Source organism: Monodelphis domestica, chromosome 8 (assembly GCF_027887165.1).
Source record: "Monodelphis domestica isolate mMonDom1 chromosome 8, mMonDom1.pri, whole genome shotgun sequence".
Taxonomy (NCBI): domain Eukaryota; kingdom Metazoa; phylum Chordata; class Mammalia; order Didelphimorphia; family Didelphidae; genus Monodelphis; species Monodelphis domestica.
The window spans coordinates 91,597,671-91,620,024 of record NC_077234.1 but is presented as its reverse complement, the minus strand read 5'-3'; the positions used below and the strand labels follow the sequence as shown (position 1 = coordinate 91,620,024).

At 36.2% G+C, this 22,354-nt stretch overlaps 1 protein-coding gene and 1 long non-coding RNA gene across 3 annotated transcripts in view; one reads left to right on the top strand and one right to left on the bottom strand.

The window, feature by feature from the left end:
* Positions 1 to 22,354, top strand: part of CDK15 (cyclin dependent kinase 15) — a 98,087-nt gene that overhangs the window by 34,626 nt on the left and 41,107 nt on the right. Inside the window, exons 8-10 of the mRNA XM_001372238.4 lie at positions 939 to 1,059; positions 6,537 to 6,630; positions 16,895 to 16,958. Of these exons, the coding sequence (XP_001372275.1) occupies positions 939 to 1,059; positions 6,537 to 6,630; positions 16,895 to 16,958 (279 nt within the window). The remainder of the gene's footprint in view (positions 1 to 938; positions 1,060 to 6,536; positions 6,631 to 16,894; positions 16,959 to 22,354) is intronic.
* On the bottom strand, positions 9 to 21,685 carry LOC103104155 (uncharacterized). 2 transcript variants are annotated; one of them, XR_471821.2, is made up of 4 exons: positions 21,350 to 21,685; positions 19,531 to 19,572; positions 977 to 1,056; positions 9 to 190 (listed from the first exon to the last, which is right to left on the bottom strand). It is a non-coding gene; the product is annotated as an uncharacterized LOC103104155 (long non-coding RNA). The 2 variants fall into 2 exon arrangements; XR_471819.2 differs by lacking the exon at positions 19,531 to 19,572.

The following is a 22,354-nucleotide window of genomic DNA, read 5'->3' as shown; positions in this document are numbered from 1 at the left end:
AATGACGCTTTTGTGTGCACAGGTTTATTTATCCAATGCATTGACTAGATCAGGTCTTTGGAAACATGGGGCCCCGGGAGACACAGTCATTAGAAAGCATCTTCTAACTTCTAGGCAGCACAAAATAGGTAGGGATGCTCACTCCTGTTGGGTCAGCTCTCTCCTGGGAGGCAAAAAGTTGGCATCAAACCTGCAAGACAATAAATACTCTTGAGTTCAATAGTGACAGCAAGTCAAATTATATGAAGGTATTTGGCATTGAGGAAAGATTTCCAAACTAGAGTCTGTTGAAGGACTCTTATGCTGTGGAAATTCTGAATCTGAGCTAAAATGCTAACTCCTAGGATAATTTGGGCATATTGTAGAAAGGGGGGAGAAAGAGGTCAATTCCTTTCCAGAGTTATATTATGGTGTACTTGTTCAAAGTATCAATTTCTGGGTGGTTCTATCTTAGGATAGAACTAGCCTTAGTGTAAGATATCAAAGAAAAAAAAGATAACTTCTATATTTTTGGTACAAATCTGCCAGAAACAATTTTTAATTAATTTGACATTAATGGAAACAAGAACATTTCTTTTTTAGTTATTAAAGTAGCAGAGACCCCTCTTGCCCTCATTTCTTTTCGTCTCATGACACAGACATGTTGAAGTCCCTTTCTTTTGTCCATTATAATCTTGTTCTTAAGGAAGGTAGAGGGACTAAAAAAAAAATCTCAGAAGTGGAAACTCACCAAAATGATATATTGGGATTAGAGAAACTTTGATGAAAAAAGACAAATTGGGTGTCTATGAATTAAAACTAATGATCTAAATTTTTTGTGTTCACTTTTTCACTTGTATTTTTCCATGACTTGTTTGCTTCCTTGGTAAAATAAACTGCCAGTTTCCTAGGGGACATAGAAATATAATACTTAAAATTTTTTTTTTATAATTTGGAAGGTCTTGCTCGGGCCAAGTCCATCCCCAGTCAGACATACTCTTCGGAAGTAGTGACACTCTGGTATCGTCCTCCAGATGCATTGCTAGGAGCCACAGAATATTCCTCTGATTTGGATATCTGGTAAGATTGATATTGAAGTATTTAATGTCCTGAAAATAAATATCATGGTCTAATGATTACCTGTAAAGGCTGGTAATGTCACCTCTGTTATATTTTTAACTCCTTAAGAGCAAGAACTATGGGGCCTTCTATAATAATTTTTAATTTATTTTTATTTAAATCCTTACCTTCTATCTTAGAACCAATACTGGATATTGGTTCCAAGGTAGAAAAGTGATAAGGGCTATGCAATGGGGGTTAAGTGACTTGCCTAAGGTCACACAGCTAGGAAATGTCTGAGGTCATATTAAAACCTAGGATCTCCCATCTCTGGTTCTGGCTCTTAATCTACTGAACCACCCAGCTGCCCCCAATAATTTATTTTCTAAGAAAAATAAAAACTACATAGGAAAATTAATTCATCAGAGTCTAGTTGGGATAAAAATACCACAAAGACAGCAAATGAGAACACCCTTATTCTAAAATCACAGATTCTAAATCCACAGATTATGAAGTCTTATGTCAATCAATAAGCATTTATTATACCTTCTTCTATGTATGTCACCTATTTTTTTCTGACCCTTTGGTGTCTTGATTTGTTAAAATGGGATAAAGATGCCTGCCTACTTCCTAATTCACAGGAAATGAATTTTTCCCTATGCAATGGTGGGAGCTGCTTTGGGACTTTATAGTAGAATTGGGGGCTTTGGGAGTTTCATAAGATGGAGTATTGAATCTGTACATTAAAGACCATCTCTGTATATTAAGATTTATGAAATCATCTGGATTGCATACCCAGAGCCACCCTAGCCATTTAGGGTTTTCCCTTTTAGATCTGTTATGATTTGGAGTTGCAACTAATTTCTAAGAAGAGAAGAGGAAAACAATTACAGCATTCATGGACTTCTTTGATTTTCTTAGGAGAACAGTAGTAGAGAAACACCAGGCACTATTAATATTGTTCATAAATATAAATATTATAGATATAAATCTAGAGTCTCTCAAAAAGAGTTGAAAAGAGCACCAGAAATGTTACACTATATACCACTGAAGCTACTAATTAACTAACATCTCAGCATAATTCCAGATAACTTGTTAGTCAAATTGCAGATGCACCCATCAATTGGTACTGTCCTCCAATGACATTTCCAAGGTTTCTGTGGCACTTTGGCCTTTTGGACTAAGTATGATGGTATTGCAGAAACTGAGTAGGGAGCAAAGCTCTTAAACAGGGTTAGGCTGCTCTTCCCCAGTGAGTTCCTCAGCATCATTGCCCCTGAATAATGAAAATGAATTTGAAAAGTACAAATTAAAGTCATTGTTTCTTATTCCTTTTCTCTTCCTCTGCTAAACTACCTTAGTGTCTCTTTGTGGCTCAGTGTTGACCCTGAGATCTAAAGCGTTATCACAGGAGAGCTCTAGCTCTGGCAGGTCCTCCTAGGCTGGAAAGGCTTAAAGTCTGGGTCCACCCAGGAAGAGTATCTGCTTGCTTTCTGAATGTCAGCCTTGCTATTTTCAGAGGCTCATCCTCAGAATGTAACCCACCTGGTGCTGGTTGTTTGGGGCCATAGCAAAACTCATGAAGACCACAAGCCACTTAATAAAGTATAGAAGGACTATAATTTGCATCGATGGGTGATGAAATCACAGATTCTTGAAGTGTCAAAGTTTTGTTATTATTCTGCTTCTATAATATGTCAAATACAATGTGGGTCTAGAAAAATGAACACTTTACAAGTGAGTTTATTATAGTAAGAATTAACAGGGCAATCACAGAATCAGTACTGGGGTTTAAATTGGGATTTTTTTTTCTTTTACTAGGGGAAAGGGTAGGGTTGAGTGGAGAAAAAACATGAGAGGAATGGGGAAAGGGGAGGAGAAAAGGATTGCTAATTGAAGGGAAGAAAAAAATCTAATCCTATTCTATTGGACCATGTAATCCCCATGGAATCCAAGCAGAATTCCATTTGAAAAGGCATATGGCAGTGGGTATTAAGTCTTTTGTCTTAAAAAAAAACCTAATTTTAATAAGTAGTGCCTTATAAAAATCTCTTCATAGCAGCAGGTTGGTGGTAGGGTTTACATAAAGTTAACAGGTCAACAGCACCTTGGTTACATTATAGAAAACATACCAGTAGGTTTTACTAACACTTACTTCCAGCATTCCTTAATCCTCTAGCATCTTTCTCTCTTTTCAAGATCCTTTTCAGGCCCTAAAAGATCCAATTAGAGAGCTTTAACAAGAATAACACAGTATTTTAGGAAGATTACACTGGGTTTTGGAATACAAAGTCCTCTACCCAGAACTGACTTTAGGCAGCTACTAGGCTTTCCAAATAATCTCAGATTGTCTCTGATGGATATTCTGTTACATATAGTAATGCCTCTTAAAGTAATGCAAGTGTTTAGAAATAAAGAGAAAATAAAGGGGGAGGGAGGAAAAGCGGTCTCATTTATTATTTGAAATATCTTGCCACTCCATTTATCAGTGCTATTTTAAATTCATTTTAATACCAAAGAATGAGATACTGACTCCCCCAGAAACAACTTAACATGTGCTACATGCATGTTGGGGAAGGGGCAGTCTTTAAACTAAATTCTCTCTTCCTTTAGAATTTGTTGTAAGAATTTAAGGAGTATCATTCTCTTTTAAGGAAAGATTTATTCAGTGAGAACCATTTAAGGAAGGTAAGGGTTTAAAAAAAAAGCAACTAAAACAGTTGTGGAAAAAGTTAAAAATAATAAAGGTAAAGTATGTACTGATCTTTGTGAAACGAATAAGTCTTAAAAATTGCAAATCTGAAAAATGAAGGCAAATTTAAGTTTCTCTTATCAGTGAATAGAAGAACTCTTTGGAACTTTGCAATGCTAAAATAAAACCGTTGGGTATAATTGAGATTTTAACACAATTATCATCTATCCTTCATGTCAACTCTAGAACTGTGTGTAATATAGAGTGTCCCAAAAGTCTTATAGTTTAAAACTGCACTAAGAGTTTTGGGATAGGACATTGTCTATCATGGTAGATTAAATCCGTGACACCTTGAGTCTATAGGACAGTGCTGGTAGAGGTATCACCTCTCTTACCTGAAGGAAAGCATTTTCTTCAGTATGACTCTCTCCATTAAGAACCAAGAGACTATGACTATTTACTTGACGAAAATGGAAAAATACAATTAAATACCAATGCCCTACAAATGCAAACAACATCATGGTATGGCAGGATCTAGATAACTGGCTTCATGGGGCCAAACATCTGGATGAAAAGTGAAAAATTCATTTACTGTCATAATGGCCAGTCTGCTAGGTGTGAGGTGGTACCTCAGAGTTGTTCTGATTTGCATTTCTCTAATCAGGAGGGATTTAGAACACTCCTTCATGTGCTTATTGATAGCTTTGATTTCTTTGGCTGAAAACTGTCTGTTCATGCCCCTTGACCATTAAAAGTGAAAAATTCAATCAGTTCCAGGAATAGGACACCAGACCTCCTAAGTTTAAAACTTTAAAATGATTAAGAAATGGTACCACAAATGAGCCTCGTTCCTAATTCCCAGCAACCACCAACATGAAAAAGTAGCATTAAAAGGCAATAAAAGCACTCCTAGAGGGGCAGCTGGGTAGCTCAGTGGATTGAGAGCCAGGCCTAGAGACTGGAGGTCCTAGGTTCAAATCCGGCCTCAGCCACTTCCCAGCTGTGTGACCCTGGGAAAGTCACTTAACCCCCATCGCCTAGCCCTTACCACTCTTGTGCCTTGGAGCCAATACACAGTATTGACTCCAAGACAGAAGGTAAGGGTTTAAAAAAAAAAAAAAGCACTCCTAGCCATGCAATCAAAACCTATTGGGGATAAAAACAACCCAAGTTCAAATTCTAGAATGATACATATATTTTGTTTGATTCTTGTTTGAATGTCTAAGATAATCCCTTTTGTCAATCTTGTACCTTCTTACCCCATATCACTGAGGACTCTTAATTAGAAGTACTAGGATTAATAATAAAATCATTCCTGTGCATTTTTTGGTCTATAGGAGTTATTCTTTAGTATGACTAACTAGGAAGGAAAATATATTTCATTAGAGTTAAATATTTTGTTTCTCTTCTCAGAAAATGAATAACTTGAGCTAACACAGTGTTTCTCTTTTCAAAAGAATTCTCTAAAAGATGAACTTTGTTTTGGCAGGAGTCCTTTATTGTCACAGGAACATTATTGCTGCAGATTTCTTTGTTTTTCTTTTTTAAAAAATATATCTTCCCTCTCCCCACACCCCTAGCCATAGAGCCAACCTTTGTAACAAAGGGAAAAAAAAAGCTTGTTTCAGCAAAACTAATCAACACATAAACCAAGTCTGACTATCCATGCAGTTTTCCAGGCTCTTAGCAAGAAGGGAAAGGGGTGCATTATTTCATCTTTTACTTAGAGCCACATTTAGTCACTAAAATCACATAGAATTCCGTTTCAGAGTTTTTGATTGTGGCAGTGGTGGTTCTTCCCATTTACATTGGTACACTATTATGTATATTATTTTCTTGGTTCCACTTGGTTCCACTTCACTTTACATTGCTTCATTTAAATAGTCTTCTGTTTCTCTGAATATGTGATGTCATCCTTTCTTTTTACAGAATAGCAATATTATATTACTTTCACAAACCACAATTTGCTTAGCCACTCCATAATTGCAATGTGTTAAAGATATTTTTAAAAGCCCTTACCTCTGTCTTAGAATCAACACAGTGTATTGGCTCCAAGGCACAAGAGTGGTAAGGGCTAGGCGATGGGGGTTAAGTGACTTTCCCAGGGTCACACAGCTGGGAAGTGTCTGAGGCTAGTCAACTAGTTGACACACCTGTCTGAGATTTCTAACAATAGGTATATACAACCTATTTGTTTCTAATAAGACTTCTAATAATAAATAGCCTTGAATAACTATCTCTGAAAATTTTGTCCAGAGAACGAGTGGTCTAGTTTTGCACATATATGGCAGTTAATATCCCTATTTCACATTTTAATAGAGATTCATAAAGTTTGAGAATAGAGAAGACAAACCAGGATGGTGAAGGTTAACATTATATCAAGATTAGTTGAAGGAAATAGGGATGTTTAGCAAGGAGAAAGGAAGAGTTGAAGGGAATTTAAAAGTTATCTTAAAATATTTTAAGGATTTTCTTGTGAAGAAGGGATTAGACTCGTTCTGTTTTGGCCCTAGAAGGGAGAACTAGGACAAATGAGTAGAATTAGGAAAGAAATGAATTTAGATTCAATTCAAAGAAAAAACTTATAATTAGAGCTATCCAAAACTGAAAGGAGTTGATTTAAAAGGGAGTGGGTCCCCCCTCAATGGAAGTCTTCAAGGACCTCTTGTTAGGTGAATTATAGAGCGAATTCTTATTATGGTATGGCATGAACTTGATGATTTCTAGCATCCCTCCAACTCTGACATCCTGTAATTCAAATAATATCCTCAAAGGTACCAAAGTCACCTTTTTTGCCCTTTTCTAGGGGTGCAGGCTGCATCTTTATTGAAATGCTCCAGGGTCAACCTTTGTTTCCTGGAGTTTCTGATATTCTTGAACAACTAGAAAAGATCTGGGAGGTAAGAAAAAGTACATTAATAAATACCTCGGTTTTCATTGACATCAGTTATCATTGGTTTAGGTTTTCATCCATTTTTTTCCATGAAAAAATTTGTCTATTTTTTGTAGGTTGCCTCAGATTTCATTGGCATGCCTTCTTGACCTCAATGCTAATTTTGTGAAAACAAAGGGTGACCCACAGTTCTCCTGCTAGGTGTGAGCAATACATGTATTGGAAAGCAAATAAATCCATTTATCCATACAGACAGCAAACAAGAATCAGATAAAGCATAGGGAGGAGAATATATATCTGACAATATACAAAATGAATGAGCTCTCTCATTGGGAGTGAGATATCTCATCTCAGTCAAGTAGAAATTTTGCCATAGTATCTCAGCTGAGAAGAGGGATACAATCAAGGTAACAACTCTACAAGTCAGCTTCTTTCCAAAGTCTTTCCAGATAGTGGCTTGATACCTAACGTCCTTATGGAAGGGGATTCCCCTTTTAAACAATAACCTCTCTCTCCCCTCCTTGATGTCTTCCATATGCCGAGAAAGAGTCTTCAGAAGGGTGAATGCTATGTTAAATGCTCACTTATTCTTTACATTAGTCTTTTATATTCATTTTATATTAATTTCTTGTTTTTCATATTAAACTTATTATTATTAAATATTAAATAAATTATATTTATTCTCTATAAAAGTTTTTAGCATATATTTTGGAGTGTCTAGAATGAATTATTTGGATTTACATTGATTTCTATGGAAAGAATTGCCTCCATTTTCATTGGTTTCGGATTTCAGCAATTGTTTTCCAACTGATTATTATGAAAACTGAGGTATCACTGTATATCTTATCCCTAGCGAAAGATATATCCAAGTTTCAAACTTTGAACCAGATCTATCCTAGGAAGGAATTTACCAGCCCATTTACTTTGAAGTATTGGTTGTATATAGGGCTTGAGTGACATTATGAATTGGGCATGGTGGTAGGAAGAATTCTTACCCAAACAGGGGATGGAAAAGATTACAAAAGATAAAAATGGACTATTTTGACTATAAAAAACTAAAAAGTGAATGAAGAGATTAAGAGAAATTTGGATCTATTGTTGCTGATAGAAAGAAGCCTCCTATCCAAAATCCATCATGAATCAATACAAATATAAAAAATATAAAATGTAAAAAACTCTAGTAATGAGGAGGAGGGAGAGGTAGCCTGGTTCCATTCCTAGAATCTGTACAGTTTTCCTTGTCTACTACTAGCCCACATGGGAAACTCTGGGGAACCTGCTTCTTGAAAGGCTGATGATATGTCATAGAAGTCCCTCCTACCCAATTCAGAGCATACACAGATATTCTGAATATTTCTGGTCATTTGGGGGGTCTTTTTGGTTGGCTGCTGGTCCATAATTATGAAGACAAAATATTCCTATGGGGACAATTCAGTCCCTCTTTCCTGTCTATCTGACTCAAGTGAGAAAAACATGTCATGAACCTCTAGGTTTGGCTAGTTCATCCCATTAAATCTAAATGTAATGCCATATTATATAATATATATGTGTGTGTGTGTATATATATATTCTTTCTTTGATCTCTTTGGGGTATTGATATAGTAGAAGTATTGACAAGCCTGGAGCTACATATAGTTTTATATCTTTGGGGACATAATTCAAATTGCTTTCAATAATGAATGGACTAGTTCATAGCTATACCTATAATACATGAAAATGTACCTCTTTTCCCACATCCCCTCCCGTTATATAATTTTCCTATTTTGTCATCCTAGCCAATCAAATGGATATGAGATGGCTAATTTGCATTTCTCTAATTAGTGATTTAGAGCAGTTTAAGATATGATTCATGATAGATTTGATTTCTTTCTTTGAAAACTGCCCATCAGATCCTTTAATCACTTATCAAGTGAAGAATGGCTTATTCTTATAAATTTGATGCAGTTCTTAAATGTTTTAGGAATGAGAGATTTATCAGAGAAATTTATTATAAAATTTTTTTTCTAGTTCCCTGCTTTTCTTCTAATTTTAGCTGCATTGGTTTTATTTGGGCAAAAACATTTAAATTTTATGTAATCAAAATAATCAATCTTACCTTCTGAGAACCTCTCTATCTCTTGTTTGGCCATGAACTCTTCCTCAGTCCATAGATCTGACAGGTAATTTCTTCCACCCTCTACTCTGGGGGTTTTCAAATAGTAAGTTATTGTGCTCATTTGTTTCCATTTGTCTAATCTGTTCCATTGAATAACCTCTCTAATTCTTTCCTAGTGACAAATTATTTTGATAATTACAGTTTCATATTATAGTTTGAGATCTGGTACTGCCAGTCCCACTTCTTTCCTATTTACCACTCTACCTCATTAATTCCTTTGATATTATTGACCTGTTGCTCCTCCAGATGAATTTAGTTATTATTTTCCCTAATATTATAAAGTAATTCATTGGAAATTTGATATGTCATTGAATAAATAAATTGATTGAGGTTGTATTGCCATTTTTAGTATGTTGCCTTGGCCTATATATACAAACAATTAATAATTCTCTAATTCTTTAGATCTGTATTTGTGTGAAGAGTGTTTCATAATTTTACTCATACATATCTTATCAATCGGGTAGACTCCCAAGTATTTTATACTACCTGTAGCTATTTTAAATAAAATTTCTCTTTCCATTTCTTACTGCTGGATTTTATGGGAAATATACACAAATGTGGATGATTTATATGAATTTATTTTATATCTTCCAACTTTGCTGAAGTTCTTAATTGTTTTGATTCTTTTTTTAGTTGATTTTCTAGATTAGGTTAGGATTCTCTAAGTAAACTATCATATGCAAAAAGTGGTGGTTTTGTTTGCTCCTTGTCTATGCTTATTCCTTCAATTTCCTTTTATTATTGCTATAGTTAACATTTCTAGCGCAAACTTGAATAGCAATGGTGATAGTAAACATCTATGCTTCACCTATAATTTTATTATAAAGGCTTCTAGTTTATCCCCATTATAGATAATGCTTGCTCTTGGTAGATCATTTTGAGGAAAGTACCATTTATTCTTGTGCTCTTTAATGTTTGTTTTTGTATTTGCTTTTTAACAGAAATGGATGTTATATTTTATTGATTATTTTTCTGCATCTTTGAAAATGATCATTTTTTTGTTATTTTGTTGTTAATATGCTCAATTATGTTTATAGTTTTCCTAATATTGAACCAGCTCTGTATTCCTGATATAAATCTAGCTTGATCATAGTCTGATCTTTATGGTATGTTGCTATAATCTCTTTTCTGATATTTTATTTAATATTTTTGCATCAATATTCTTTAGGGAAATTGGCCTATAGCTTTCTTTTACCCTTAGCCTTCTTTTTTTAATATAGTGTTCCCTGTTTATGAGTGTTTTGCTTCTGATCACTTCCTCCCTTAAATTAATTACTCTCCCTCTTACTCTTTCCTGACTCTCTCTACAATGATTTTCCTCCTACTTCCCAAATAAATAATGAGTGTCTATACATGACTGCATGTGTATTCTTCCCCTCTTGAATCAGTTCAATTAAGAGTGAAGTTTGTGTTGTATGATCTCCATTCTATAAAACTTTGTTCATCCTTTTTATGTGAGATCTTTCCCCCATTCTTCTTTTCCCCTCTCCTTTTCCACTATATTCTTCTTCCTCATCTTTCCTTTCTTCTTTTCAGATCATCTAAACATAATAGAATCCTACTTAGGCTCTCTCTTTGGGCTCTCATTTGACTTAAAAAAAATTTTTTTTAGCTTTTTATTTAAATCTTCTACTTGTTGGGTTTACATCTAATTTGAGTTTTTCTTTGAAGTTTTGCTTGTAGGTGTTTTCAAGTCATTTTCTTCTTCTGTGTTTGAGTCTTGAGTTTTCTTGTGGCAACAGTAGTTCTTTATGATTAGGTTCTTTTTTTGTTTGTTCATTTTTATTTACTTTGGACTTTATGTTAGTCTTGAGTTCTGCTCATCACTGAAGGGGGACTGTCTGCATTGGAAAAACCAGAACAGAGGACCGATGCAGGCTTATGTGCTGGGCTAAAGATTAGAAATGAGTCACTGCTCTGCTCCTGGACTCAAAATCACACCTCTAAGTTAGAACTTGCTTTGTACTCAGTGCTCAGTTTGGAGCTCTACTAGGGGCCACTAGTAACTACTCTTCTCTTTCCTGAGTTTGTGACTCACAACTAGGTAATGATCACCAGAGCTTCCAGACAGCACCTATTCTTGGTTCTATCTCCAGTTCAGGGGGTTCCCTGACATTGGATTAGGGTTAGTGTCTTGACTTAGTTCTCTATAGATTTGAGAAATTAAACCTTTATTAAGACAATTTGTTATAAACCCCCCCCCCCAGCTTTTGTTTCTCTTCTAATTTTGGTTATATTGGTTTTGTTTGTACAAAAGCTTTTAAATTTAATATAACAAAAATTATTCAGTTTACATCTTATAACACTATCTCTTGTTTAGTCATCAATTCTTCCTTTCTCCATAGACCTGCCAGGCAAACTATTCTATTTTCCCCTAATTTACTTGATGCCATCACTCTTATATATAAATCAGATACCCATTTTGACCTTATCTTGGTATAGAGTATGAGATGTTAATTTATTCCTAGTTTCTACCATACTATTTTCCATTTTCCCCAGCAGTTTTTGTTAAATAGTGAGTTCTTACCCTGAAAGCTGGAGTCCTTGGGTTTATGAAACACTAGTTAGCTAAGGTCATTTATCTCTATATACTGTGTATTAAGTCTATTCCATTGCTCCACCATTCTGCCTCTTAGCCAGTACCAAAGAGTTTTGATGACCTCTGCTTTATAGTACAGTTTGAGATCTGGGACTGCAAGGCCTCCTTCCTTCACATTTTTTTTTCATTAATTTCCTTGATATTCTTGACCTTTTGTTCTTCCAGATGAATTTTGTTATTATTTTTCTACCTCTATAAAATAATTATTGGTAGTTTGATTGGTATGTCACTTAATAAGTAAATTAATTTAGATAGAATTGTCCTTTTTATCATATTAGCTCAGCCTACCAATGGATAATTCACTATTTTTAAGGTTTGAAAAGCACTTTCTTCACAGTAGCCCTGTGAGATATAATATAAAAAGCATTATTATGACCATTTTATAGATAAGGAAACAGGCTCTGAGAAGTGGCTTGCTTTGTATGCAACTGGCAAATGTTTGAATGGTAAGATTTGATCTTGTCTCCTGACTCCCAGTGCATGATACTGGCTCTCAAATCAGAAAATATTTTCAAGTCTTGATTCCAACGATTACTATTCATTTATAGACTCTAAGCCTCAACTTTCCCATTAGCAAAATGGAAATAATACTATTTGTACTTCTTCCTTCAAAGGATCATTGTGAAGTCTTTCTTTCTTTTTTTTTTGGGTAATCCATCACGTTCTATATTAAGACAAGCTGTCATTATGATCAGTCCAACATGCAGGGCTTTTGCCCTAAGGTTTTGCCCTAAGAGCCATTTTCTTTTGAGCAGTTGTCTTATACACAGTGTAATAAAACATAGGAACTTCCCTTTGATGTTTATGATAATGCATCAAAAATTTAAGACCAATTAAACAGCAACAGACTGAACAAAGTATAAAGGATAGGTGATTACCCAGCTTCCACTTTAAAAAAATCAATATCCTTCCCTGCTCATTAAATTTTTCTTCTCCAAAAAAAAAAAAGAATCATTCTCCAGTTTTATTGACTCATGTAGCTCCTCGCTAGTCTATATACTATTGTTTAAGTGTCATCATCTTTTAAAGTAATGAGAGAAGATGGTTATATATATATATAGATAGATAGATAGATATAGATAGATATATAAAATACAAAGTTTTAAGAGTAAACTTATCAGGTGGTGAGAAGTTTTATTCCTAAATCTTTCAGACAGGTCAACTATCTTGAAAAGCCCACAAAAATAATTTAATCTAACTCCCCTCATTTTATATTTGGGCAAGTAAGAATCCCAGAAAGGGCAAATGACTTGCCCAAGTAGGAAGAGGAAGTTATCAAGGAGGGATTCAAACCCATGTCATCAGGTAACTCTAATATGTTTTCAGTTTGCTAGGCTGTCCTGATGTAGCAGCCTTGTTGCTGGATCTTGTCTCTCATGCTTTGTTATAATGGGATAAAATCACCATTTTCTTGTACTGCCTTTCTCGTGTGACAACATTTGGGGCAGATATTAAAAATGAAACACATAAAACATAATTTTTGTGGCCGCAAGCCTCTCAATTTGTTTCCCTGTATGTGAACTTCCTCACAACAAGCTAGTCAAATATCAAGTAAGATGATGATGATAATGATGATAACAGATAATAATAATCATTAGCATTTTATAGAGCTTTAATGTTCCCAAATGCTTTTTACATGTTAATTTATCAATCAAGAAGCCTTGATTAAGGACTTATTGTGTACTTGGCACCGTACTAAGCAATAGGGATAGAAAGATAAAAGCACAACTTCCCTTCATGGAACTTATATTCTAACAATAACATAACTCACTGTATTCCAGGACACATACAAAGCAGATTCAAGGTAGCCTTGGAGAGGAAGCTACTAACAGTTGAAGGGACAAGGAATGGTCTCATGCAGAAAGTGGAGCCTGCGCTGAGTTTTGAAGGCGACCAGGAATTTCAAATTCTATAACATGGATTTGAAAAGCAATATGGTAGAAGGAATAGAGTACAAACTTAGAAGTTGGAAAGACTTGCATTCAAGTCCTTCCTCTAATATATATTAGCTTTGTGACCAGGGGCAAGTCCCTTAGCCTCTCAATGTTACAGGCAACTTTCTAAGCCCTGGAATTACAGATCGTTCCCATTACCAATAAAACCACAGGTACAGACAAAAAATAACCATATCCTATTTGATGTAGCAATTTTTTTTTCTTAAATCAATTAATTTTTCTGATTTGGGTCCATGTCTCCCAAACACTAAATCTCTGTTTCCCTTTTAGTTTATTTTGAAAGTGTTAAGACATTCAGTCTTGGAGGCACACATATAAAGGGGACATCTATATTTCCACTCTCCAACTTCCTAAAATGTCATTCCTATGAATTTTCTTTTGTTCCATAATTTCCATCACCATTGTCTTTCTGATCAAAGTTTTTTATCTATTTCACTATACATTTTAGATTTTAGAATATATACATTTTAGAAAAGGATCCCATCCCTGTTTAAATAAGAGTAAGATAAATTACACCATCTTTCCAATCATCAAAATGCCTTTATTTCCCAGTTCAACCCAGCCAATAGTGGGTTCAAACCAACCAAACAAAAAAAACCCCACAATTTTTTTTTAAAAGCCACTCATTGACTCTTATAGTTTTAATCAATAGTGTTTAAGTTTACTTGTAAACTATGCTAAAGATTTTCTATTGCTGCATTATTCTAGGAAAATTCTCCATATCACCTTTAGGGAAATGTAAAAAGCAAGCAATTATCAGAGATTTAAAATTTGCTGAAATCTTGTTGAAATGTTAAAATGTCATGTTAAAAAACAAAAGTATATTTCTCAACCAAAGGGTATAAACCTCTGGAGGGCTAATAAGTTTATTTAAATTCATAAATATATATGTTTCATAGGCTGAATATGTATGACTGTTATTCAGATATAGCTAGATAGATACTCTTAGATATATCGGTAAATATAAGTAGGTCAATAAAGCAAACATTCACTTTAAAGCTACTCAGTTCATAATATCTTTGTTATATTATTATTTTCTCAAGCAATGGATACAAGAAGTTTATAAATACTATCACATGAAGGTTCAATAAAATTTTTGATGTTTCAATGCCTTCATATTAAAAAATAAAAAGATAGAACCACTGAACATGCTTAAATATTTAAGTATTTAAATTAAATTAAAACATTTAAATACTTTAAAAAACATGGTTAAATAGTTAAAAATAAATACATAACTCTCACTTCAAGCCAGAGAATAAGTAATAACAATTCTAATAATTCTGATAGATATATCATATGGAAATGAGATTTGTTGGCTTGTTTTTGTCATTAGGAGTTTGAATTTCCCATTGGTTCTGTCATTGTCAAGAAAATTACTTTCTTGTTTTTTTTTTTTATTGTGATCAGCCAATGGTTAGGTACATCCCAAGGTCTGAGCCAAGTGAAAACTTGTGGGCACAAGTGAGCCACACCTACTTGTTTACATACACTGAGCTTAGAGCTTTAGAGCTGGAAGAGAGTTGAAAGATTAATCAGTGCGTGGTAGTTGTTTTTGTGTTTTTCCTTTTTAATTGGCTCAATTTTTTTTTCAGAATAGATTCCAAGATTCTCTGTGCTACCTTAAGCCTAGAGGAGATTGTTTGGAAAAATCTATAGGCTTTCCAGGTGTCTTTCAGTCTGCTTAGAGAAAGGAGTGTGAAGAAGGGTATATTAGAGGGCAGAGAATGTCAGAATTGAACAGGACCTTAAAGAGCATCTATTTCCACCCCTTCTATTTCAAAGGTGAGAAAAACTAGAGTTCAGAGAGGAAAACTGACTTGCCCAAAGTCACACAACTCATAGATATGAAAGTGGGACTTGAGCTCACATGAGCCCACATAGTCCACCTTTTGGACCCATCACTCTTTCTCCTACCCCATGCTATCTATCCTTTGCTTTTAAAGGTTGTTAGGAAGTAAAAATAGCACTTCAGAATCTTGTTGTGAGTCCTGAAACATGTTTCTCATCCAGAGCCTTGGAATCCTAAGCCAGTAAACATTAAGATATGAACATATTATTTATTTATTCTATCCTATGATAGGTAGGCAATTTATATTCTACTGTAGAAGTCTGACTGGAATTCATGTTGAAATACTTCAACACTACTTAAATCTCCCCTACTTATATTCAAGAATTCAGAGTAGTCTCTATATATCAAAAATATAAATGTCAACTATTACCAATGAACTGTTTTTACTACATCTACATCTAGTTAACTACATCTAATGTAGTTCCTAGAGAAAACTGGATATGGTGTATTGATGGGTTATAATGACCACATTGGAAAATTAAAGTAATTTCTATACTAATGAGTAGATGTTAAATCTGAATATAATATAATGGATCTAATTCAGTTCAACAAACACATGTTAAGCACCTACTAGGTCCAGCTCAAAGGATTTAGAGACAAAAATGAAATAAGCTCTGTATTCAAGAAGCTTCTATTCAACTGGGGCCACTATACTGGTAAAATAGATGGAGTGCTATTGGACTTAGAATCATTAAAACCTGGGGGGCAGCTGGGTAGCTCAGTGGATTGAGAGCTAGCCCTAGAGATGGGAGGTCCTAGGTTCAAATCTGGCCTCAGACACTTCCCAGCTGTGTGACCCTGGGCAAGTCACTTGACCCCCATTGCCTAGCCCTTACCACTCTACTGCCTTGGAGCCAATACACAGTATTGAGTCCAAGACAGAAGGTAAGGGTTTAAAAAAAAAAAAGAATCATTAAAACCTGAATTTGAGTCTTATCTCAGATATTTACTAGGTATGTGACCCTTGGCAAGTTACTTAACATCAGCCTCAGTTTCCTCATCTGCAAAATGGGGGTAGTAATAGCACTTATCTCACAAGGTTGTTGTAAAGATCAAATGAGATAGCATGCATAAAGTGCTTTATAAATCTTAGTTTTCTCTCTCTCAATATATATATATATACATATACAGTAATTATTACTATTACTATGGAAATAAAACACATACACAGAAAAACAGATCATTTGAGGGGCAAAGTGCTAACAATGGAGGGTTAGAAAAGACTTCCATTTGTGGTAACACCTGAGCTGAGCCTTGAAGGAAGTAAAGAATTCTAAGAGATGGAGCTGAGGAGTAAATGTATTTCAGATATGGGAAGCAGAATCAGCAAATACATGGAGGCAGAAGATGGGATATTGAACTGGGAAATGATCTAGAAGGTCGTTTTTTCTGCAGTGGTAGAATGATGAAGAGGAATAAGGAGAGATAAAGCTTTATAGGCTCTATGATCTTAACTAATCGAGATTAACCAACAAGTAATGCATGGGATTTATGTTTATGTCCATCTATATTTGCTAAGTATGTATATAAACATAAGTATTTACTAATAAATTATTTTCCAAGTGGTGTCAAATACAAAGCTTTCTTTTTTTGGTGAGCATATAACTTATAGCAACTTCTTCCCTCATTCTACCACTTTTGGAGCCCCCCCCTTCCCATTTGCCCTACTCATCCCACCTCTATGCCTTCATTTCTCTTCCTTTGGCTTCATAGGTATTGGGGGTCCCTACTGAGGATACTTGGCCTGGAGTTTCCAAGCTACCTAACTACAATCCAGGTAATACTGACAGAGCCTTCAGAATGCTCTGAGAAGGAACCATGTAAGTACAATACTGGCCATTAAGCACTAAATGTGAGTCTTCTGTCAACTATCTGATGAAGCCTGGGCTCATGGGTTTGGAATAGAGCCATTTCCCTGAACCCCACTCCCAGCCCCTAGGGCTCAGGGAAGAAAGTTTGCTAAGAGGCTCCTGGCAGAAGCCAAAGTCCTGATGACTACAGTGCCCTCCTCTAACCATCATAGACAACTATTTGCCCAAGAAAGAAGTGCTTTATTTCCTGGACATTTGACAGAGCTGCCTTTGACTAGTTCTTTCCTAAAACAGTCCTTTTCAGATAGCTGACTTTGCTAAACTTTGAGAAGCAAAACCAGGAGCTAAGCAATATTTGAAATGAACATACTGCTTAATTCCATTTCCGTTTCCTAATCCATTCAGTTTAATTTAACTGGGCAGGAGGAGGCAGCTTCTTATTTGTATACTCTTCACCCTGCCCACATGAAAATCAGGGACAGCATTATTAAATTTAATAATTAATTAATTAATAATTAAATTAAATTAAATCACAACTTAAAAACCTTACCACTTAATTCTATTAATAGGGATCACCAAGAGAATAGATATGCAGCTAAGAGAAACCCATTCAATCCATTAAATTTTCCTTTGGCTAAATCCCAGGACAGGTGCATTAGTCAATGGATAGTGGGGTGGGGGGAGGAAAAGACCTCTATAAAATGTCCTGACAGAGGCTACAGATCTCTCATGTCATGGAGGAGGCTGAGTTCTCAAAAGCTCTGCCAGTGGAAATATAAGTTATGGTAAATTAAAAATCTTTAAGTTGGAGAAGATCTTTAGCATAGTCTACAAGTTAGATTTCCATTGTGAACCTGGTAATAAATAGAGTGCATGTCTTTTATATGAGAATCAGTCTAAGTTTAGGAAGACTTATTGCAGAGGGGTCATTGTTAGTGGAGGGAGTATATTTGCCAGTACTTCAGCCAAATAGTTTAAGGATCTGGGGTTCATGCAGAAAAGAACTGGCCAGTTATGAGTCATATTCTGTATGTATGTAGGTCTGACCTACAGAATGCTTGGATTTTTTTTTTTATTGCCTTTCTGTTTGACACCTTAGTTATGTTTCTGTTGCCATCTTTGGCAATCGTTGCTGTTGCCACCTGAGTTTACCCAGGAGAGTAAGAGAGCAGGAAATAGTTGGGGATGGGGGAGGCCAACTGGAAGAGGAAGAAGAATGGGAAAGATAGAAGGTTGGGCATTTTGCTTTTTCTACTCTTCTAGCTCAAGCAGCCATAAAATGATACCAGCAGACATCGTGGTTTAATCAACCAATCCATAAGGTTTATAAAGATATGGTATGGTCTCATATAGCATTTCCTTGGCCTTGAAGAAGGAATAACTGTAAATTTAATAAATAACTGTATATTTGGTTGGTTTGAGAATTATGGTATCTCAATTAAATGATAATATGCTACCTCACAACTACTTAACAGTTGAACTATAGTTTAGAATCTGGGAGTTCCAATCCTAGCAAAAATCAAATCTCCACCCCAGCAAGTGGGTTTGGAACAGTGCCCTTTCCTGATCCCATGCCCAGCCCCTAGGGCTCAGTGAAGAAAGTCAGCTAAGAGGCTCCTCACAGAAACCTAGACCCTGATGACAACAGTGCCCTTCTCCAACTATCTCAGACTTGCTCAAGAAAGAATGAGGAAAATTGACTCCTCTTTTTCTCTTTCCCTTCATGCTGCTCATCTTGCAGGGGGAGGGCCAGAAATAAGGTCCCTTGAAGCTTCCACAATTTTTTAATTGTATAGAAGTTTAGTTTAAGTTTTGTGGAAGATATAACAGTAAGTCTCATCACTGCAATGATCACCACCACCAGAGTCCCTTCATTAATTATCCTGACAAGTCTAATTAGCCATAATAATAACAATTATTATTATAGCTAACATTTAGGTAGTGATTTAAGTTTTAAGAAGGGCTCTGCATAGCTTATACACATTATTCTAAGAGTGATGGTGGATTTACAGTAACTAATCCAATCTCTTACCCAAACTCCTTTTTAGTCAAGTGCACATTGGTAAAAATAAACAACAACAACGACAACAACAAAACCCTCTGATCTAGCTTAAGCTTGTGCAAAGGACCAAAATCAAGCAATGAAACCGACGCATATCAAGGGATGAAGTTTTTCTTAACTCTTCTGTCTTTTCTCCTCCCTCAAGTTATAAGCAATCTATTCTGGACTCATACAAGATGTCCCAAAGGTCTTTGTGCCATTTTAAGCTATGAAAACTTAAAATGAAACTATGACTTTTAAGATGCCCTGTATGTGGACACCTGAAGAACCTGCCATGTCTTGGACACAGAGCCAACGACATCAAGAATGCAAACCACATTTACAACAGGTAGTAATTTGTAAGGGACAACGGTCCTCGGCTTTATACTTTTGACTCCACTCCCCTAAGCTCTACTTTCTCCCCTCCAAAGAAGGGTGAAAGCCTGAAGGAAATATTGACAGGTACAAGAACCAGAGCAATGACACCAATGTACCACCTCTTCTACCAGGAACTCAGCTCCTTCCATTTCAATTTTGATCTGTAATCAGAAAACAAATCTTTATTACCAATAGGACAGAATAGTGGGGTAGCATAGCTTAGGAATGTACATTTTGTGCTGACTAGCAAGGCAGTACAGGGTGGCAAATCACCTTTTCCCTTGTTCTTGATGACCTTTATTAATAGAATTAAATTTTTAGATTTTTCTGGCCATGATTTAAAGGACAACTCTCCCTGATTTTGATGTGGGCAAGGTGAGAAGGGTATTCAATTTTAAAAGACTGGTTCCTTTCTCCTTTTTCTCTCTCTCTCTCTTTCTTTTTCCATTTCTTTTTCTTTCTTTCTTTCTTTTTTTTTTGGAAGCCGCTGAGAAATCTGTGTCCTCAACTTCAAAGGGCCAGTTGTCTTATTTTGATGTGGGCAGATTGAGAAGTAGGCTTTGAAAAGTAGGCTTTTTTTTTTTGTTTAATGTTTTCTCCTGGGATAGCTTTCAGAGCAATATATCCAAGTGTCAGCGAGGGGATCTGATGAGCACGGATTCCCAGCCTCTCAGCAGGATCATTCTCTAACCGAAATATAAAAGTGAAATATTAAAAACCCTGGAACGTGAAATCTGTCTACAGACTAGCCAGTGTCTTGCTTGCTTGCACCATGGGAAAAAAAGATCTACTTGAAAAAGGAGGGAGGAGAAAAAAGTGCTTTGAGTAAGAGGTTTACAGGTTTAGTAGAGCATAGTAACATCCCCTCAAAGAAGTGGGTGTTGCCCTGTGACCCCCCAAAATGCTCCTCCTTTGACTCAGCCGATGGAACACTCACCCTTTCCCCCTCCCCCCACCCCTTTCACATGCTAACTGAGGCTCCCGTGATTGGCTGAACAATAAACTGGTCACACTTGCTAAAGGACTGCCATCTTTCACACAATTAGCCAAGACACATTAATCAAACTGGCGGGGAGTACTGGGAATGTGTCGTCTCCAGAACTAACCAGTCTGTGGTGGGGGGAGGGGAAGAGGACTGGGTAGACTTCGGGTTTTCTTTAATTAGGACTATTAGGAGTTGGTAGGAAATAAACAAGGATGGCATAGAGTAGGAGTTGGAGTTTATCCTCTTTAAGTCCGAAGATGTTAAAAATCTAAATAATTCCAAGAGGAACGAACGGGAGGCTAGGTGGGTGCTGGGAGGCTGGCTGCTTATGGCATAAAGAAATCCAGGTGTTCAGAGCAAGCTGAAACTTTTTCCTCATTAAAACTTGCTAATACAGAATCTTGGTACAGTATTAATTCAACTCTGGAGCTTCTAAGCCCCCTTTCCACCCCCACCCCCCTTTTTTGCAAAGTACCTTTCCCTTCCCCCCTCTTTCCCCCCAAGGAACATCCCGGCTTTGTACTTTTCAACCCACCTCTTCTTTGGGGACTAAGGGGGTTCACTCCAATAGGAAATTTGGTTCTTGGTACATTATAAATTGGAAAAGAATTATTGATCTGATCATGGCTCACCCAGAGAATGGAAGAACCAGTTAGAACTAATAAGGAGATGTAAAAGGGAGGGGATTCCAAGCTAGGCAACTTGCCTGTCTTGGAAACATGGAAAGCAGTCGACTTGGAGGGAAAATGAGGGTGTTTTAGGTTTTTTTTTTTTCTTTTAATCTATCCATCAGTAATAGTCGGGTCCAGCTCTTATTTTCCAGATTCCTTTTCATATGGCATTTTCAACCAGATTCCCCCCTGACAATTGACCCAGTTTTGCCAGCCAAATATAGGGGCAGTTTGAAGATGCTTCCAAGTGTTTCGTAGTGTCTAACACTGAAAGTTACCCACCTTTTGCAGGGTGTGCTGTCACTATCCCATATGTGAATGTTCTTTGGTAAAGCAAGTCCTTTCTTCTTCCTACCTAATTCCAGCACAGTTGCAGTTTTTATTTGTACTCACTTGTTTTGTCCGACTTCTTTTGCTTCCTCTGAAAGGGTTGGTAGTAGCTCTGTTTGCTTCCTTAAACATGGTTTTTGAAAGCTCTCATGCTGTGTGAGCTCAAATCCTAGCATTAATGTACTGCTGTGTTCATTTCACCACACTCAAAAGCACTGAATTTAAATCCCTCTCAATTCCATTCGTGGAACCAGAAGACTTTATCCTTCTCCACTAATAGTTCCAAGTTTACATCTAGATAGTGGGGGTCAAGGACAGGAGAGGATTTAGAAATAACAGTGAATGACATTGGTCAATCCCTTTGCCAAATTGGCAATTAGTTCCTGATGTGTGCAAAGGGTTTTATTCCTGTCTCTTTGATGCCTGTTCCCATAGGGAAGGGAGCATAGTCCAGGGACGCCTTGGAACATTTTAAAGGAGGATCTGCTGAAGTCATGACTGATTGGTGACATGACTTCAGCAACAAGGAAGCATCCGGGATTATCCTGGTTGGTGCTCTTTTCAATCTGATGGAGGAAGGAAACCTTCACTCTGGAAGTTTTCAAATGGGAGGAATTTGGTGGAATCCGAAGGTCTGGAAACAGTTTTTTACGAAGGGTTCTGAAGGGACTGAGATTCCAATGTATTAGAGGGAGGCAAAAGCAGTCCTACCTACAGCAGGCTCCAGATTCCTGTCTTGTGTTTTCAGCTTTCCACCACAAGATGGAAGCAAGAAATAGCAGGCAACTTCCAAATGGTATCAGATAGCAGCTTGTCAAAGTAACATAACCCCAGCTCTCAGAAGGTTCAGTTTTGATCTGAATTCCAGTATGGATACATCACTCTCCATAGGAAAGATAAAGATTAAAATTTAAAATGATAAAAGTCCTATCATGATGATAAAGAACCCTATAATGC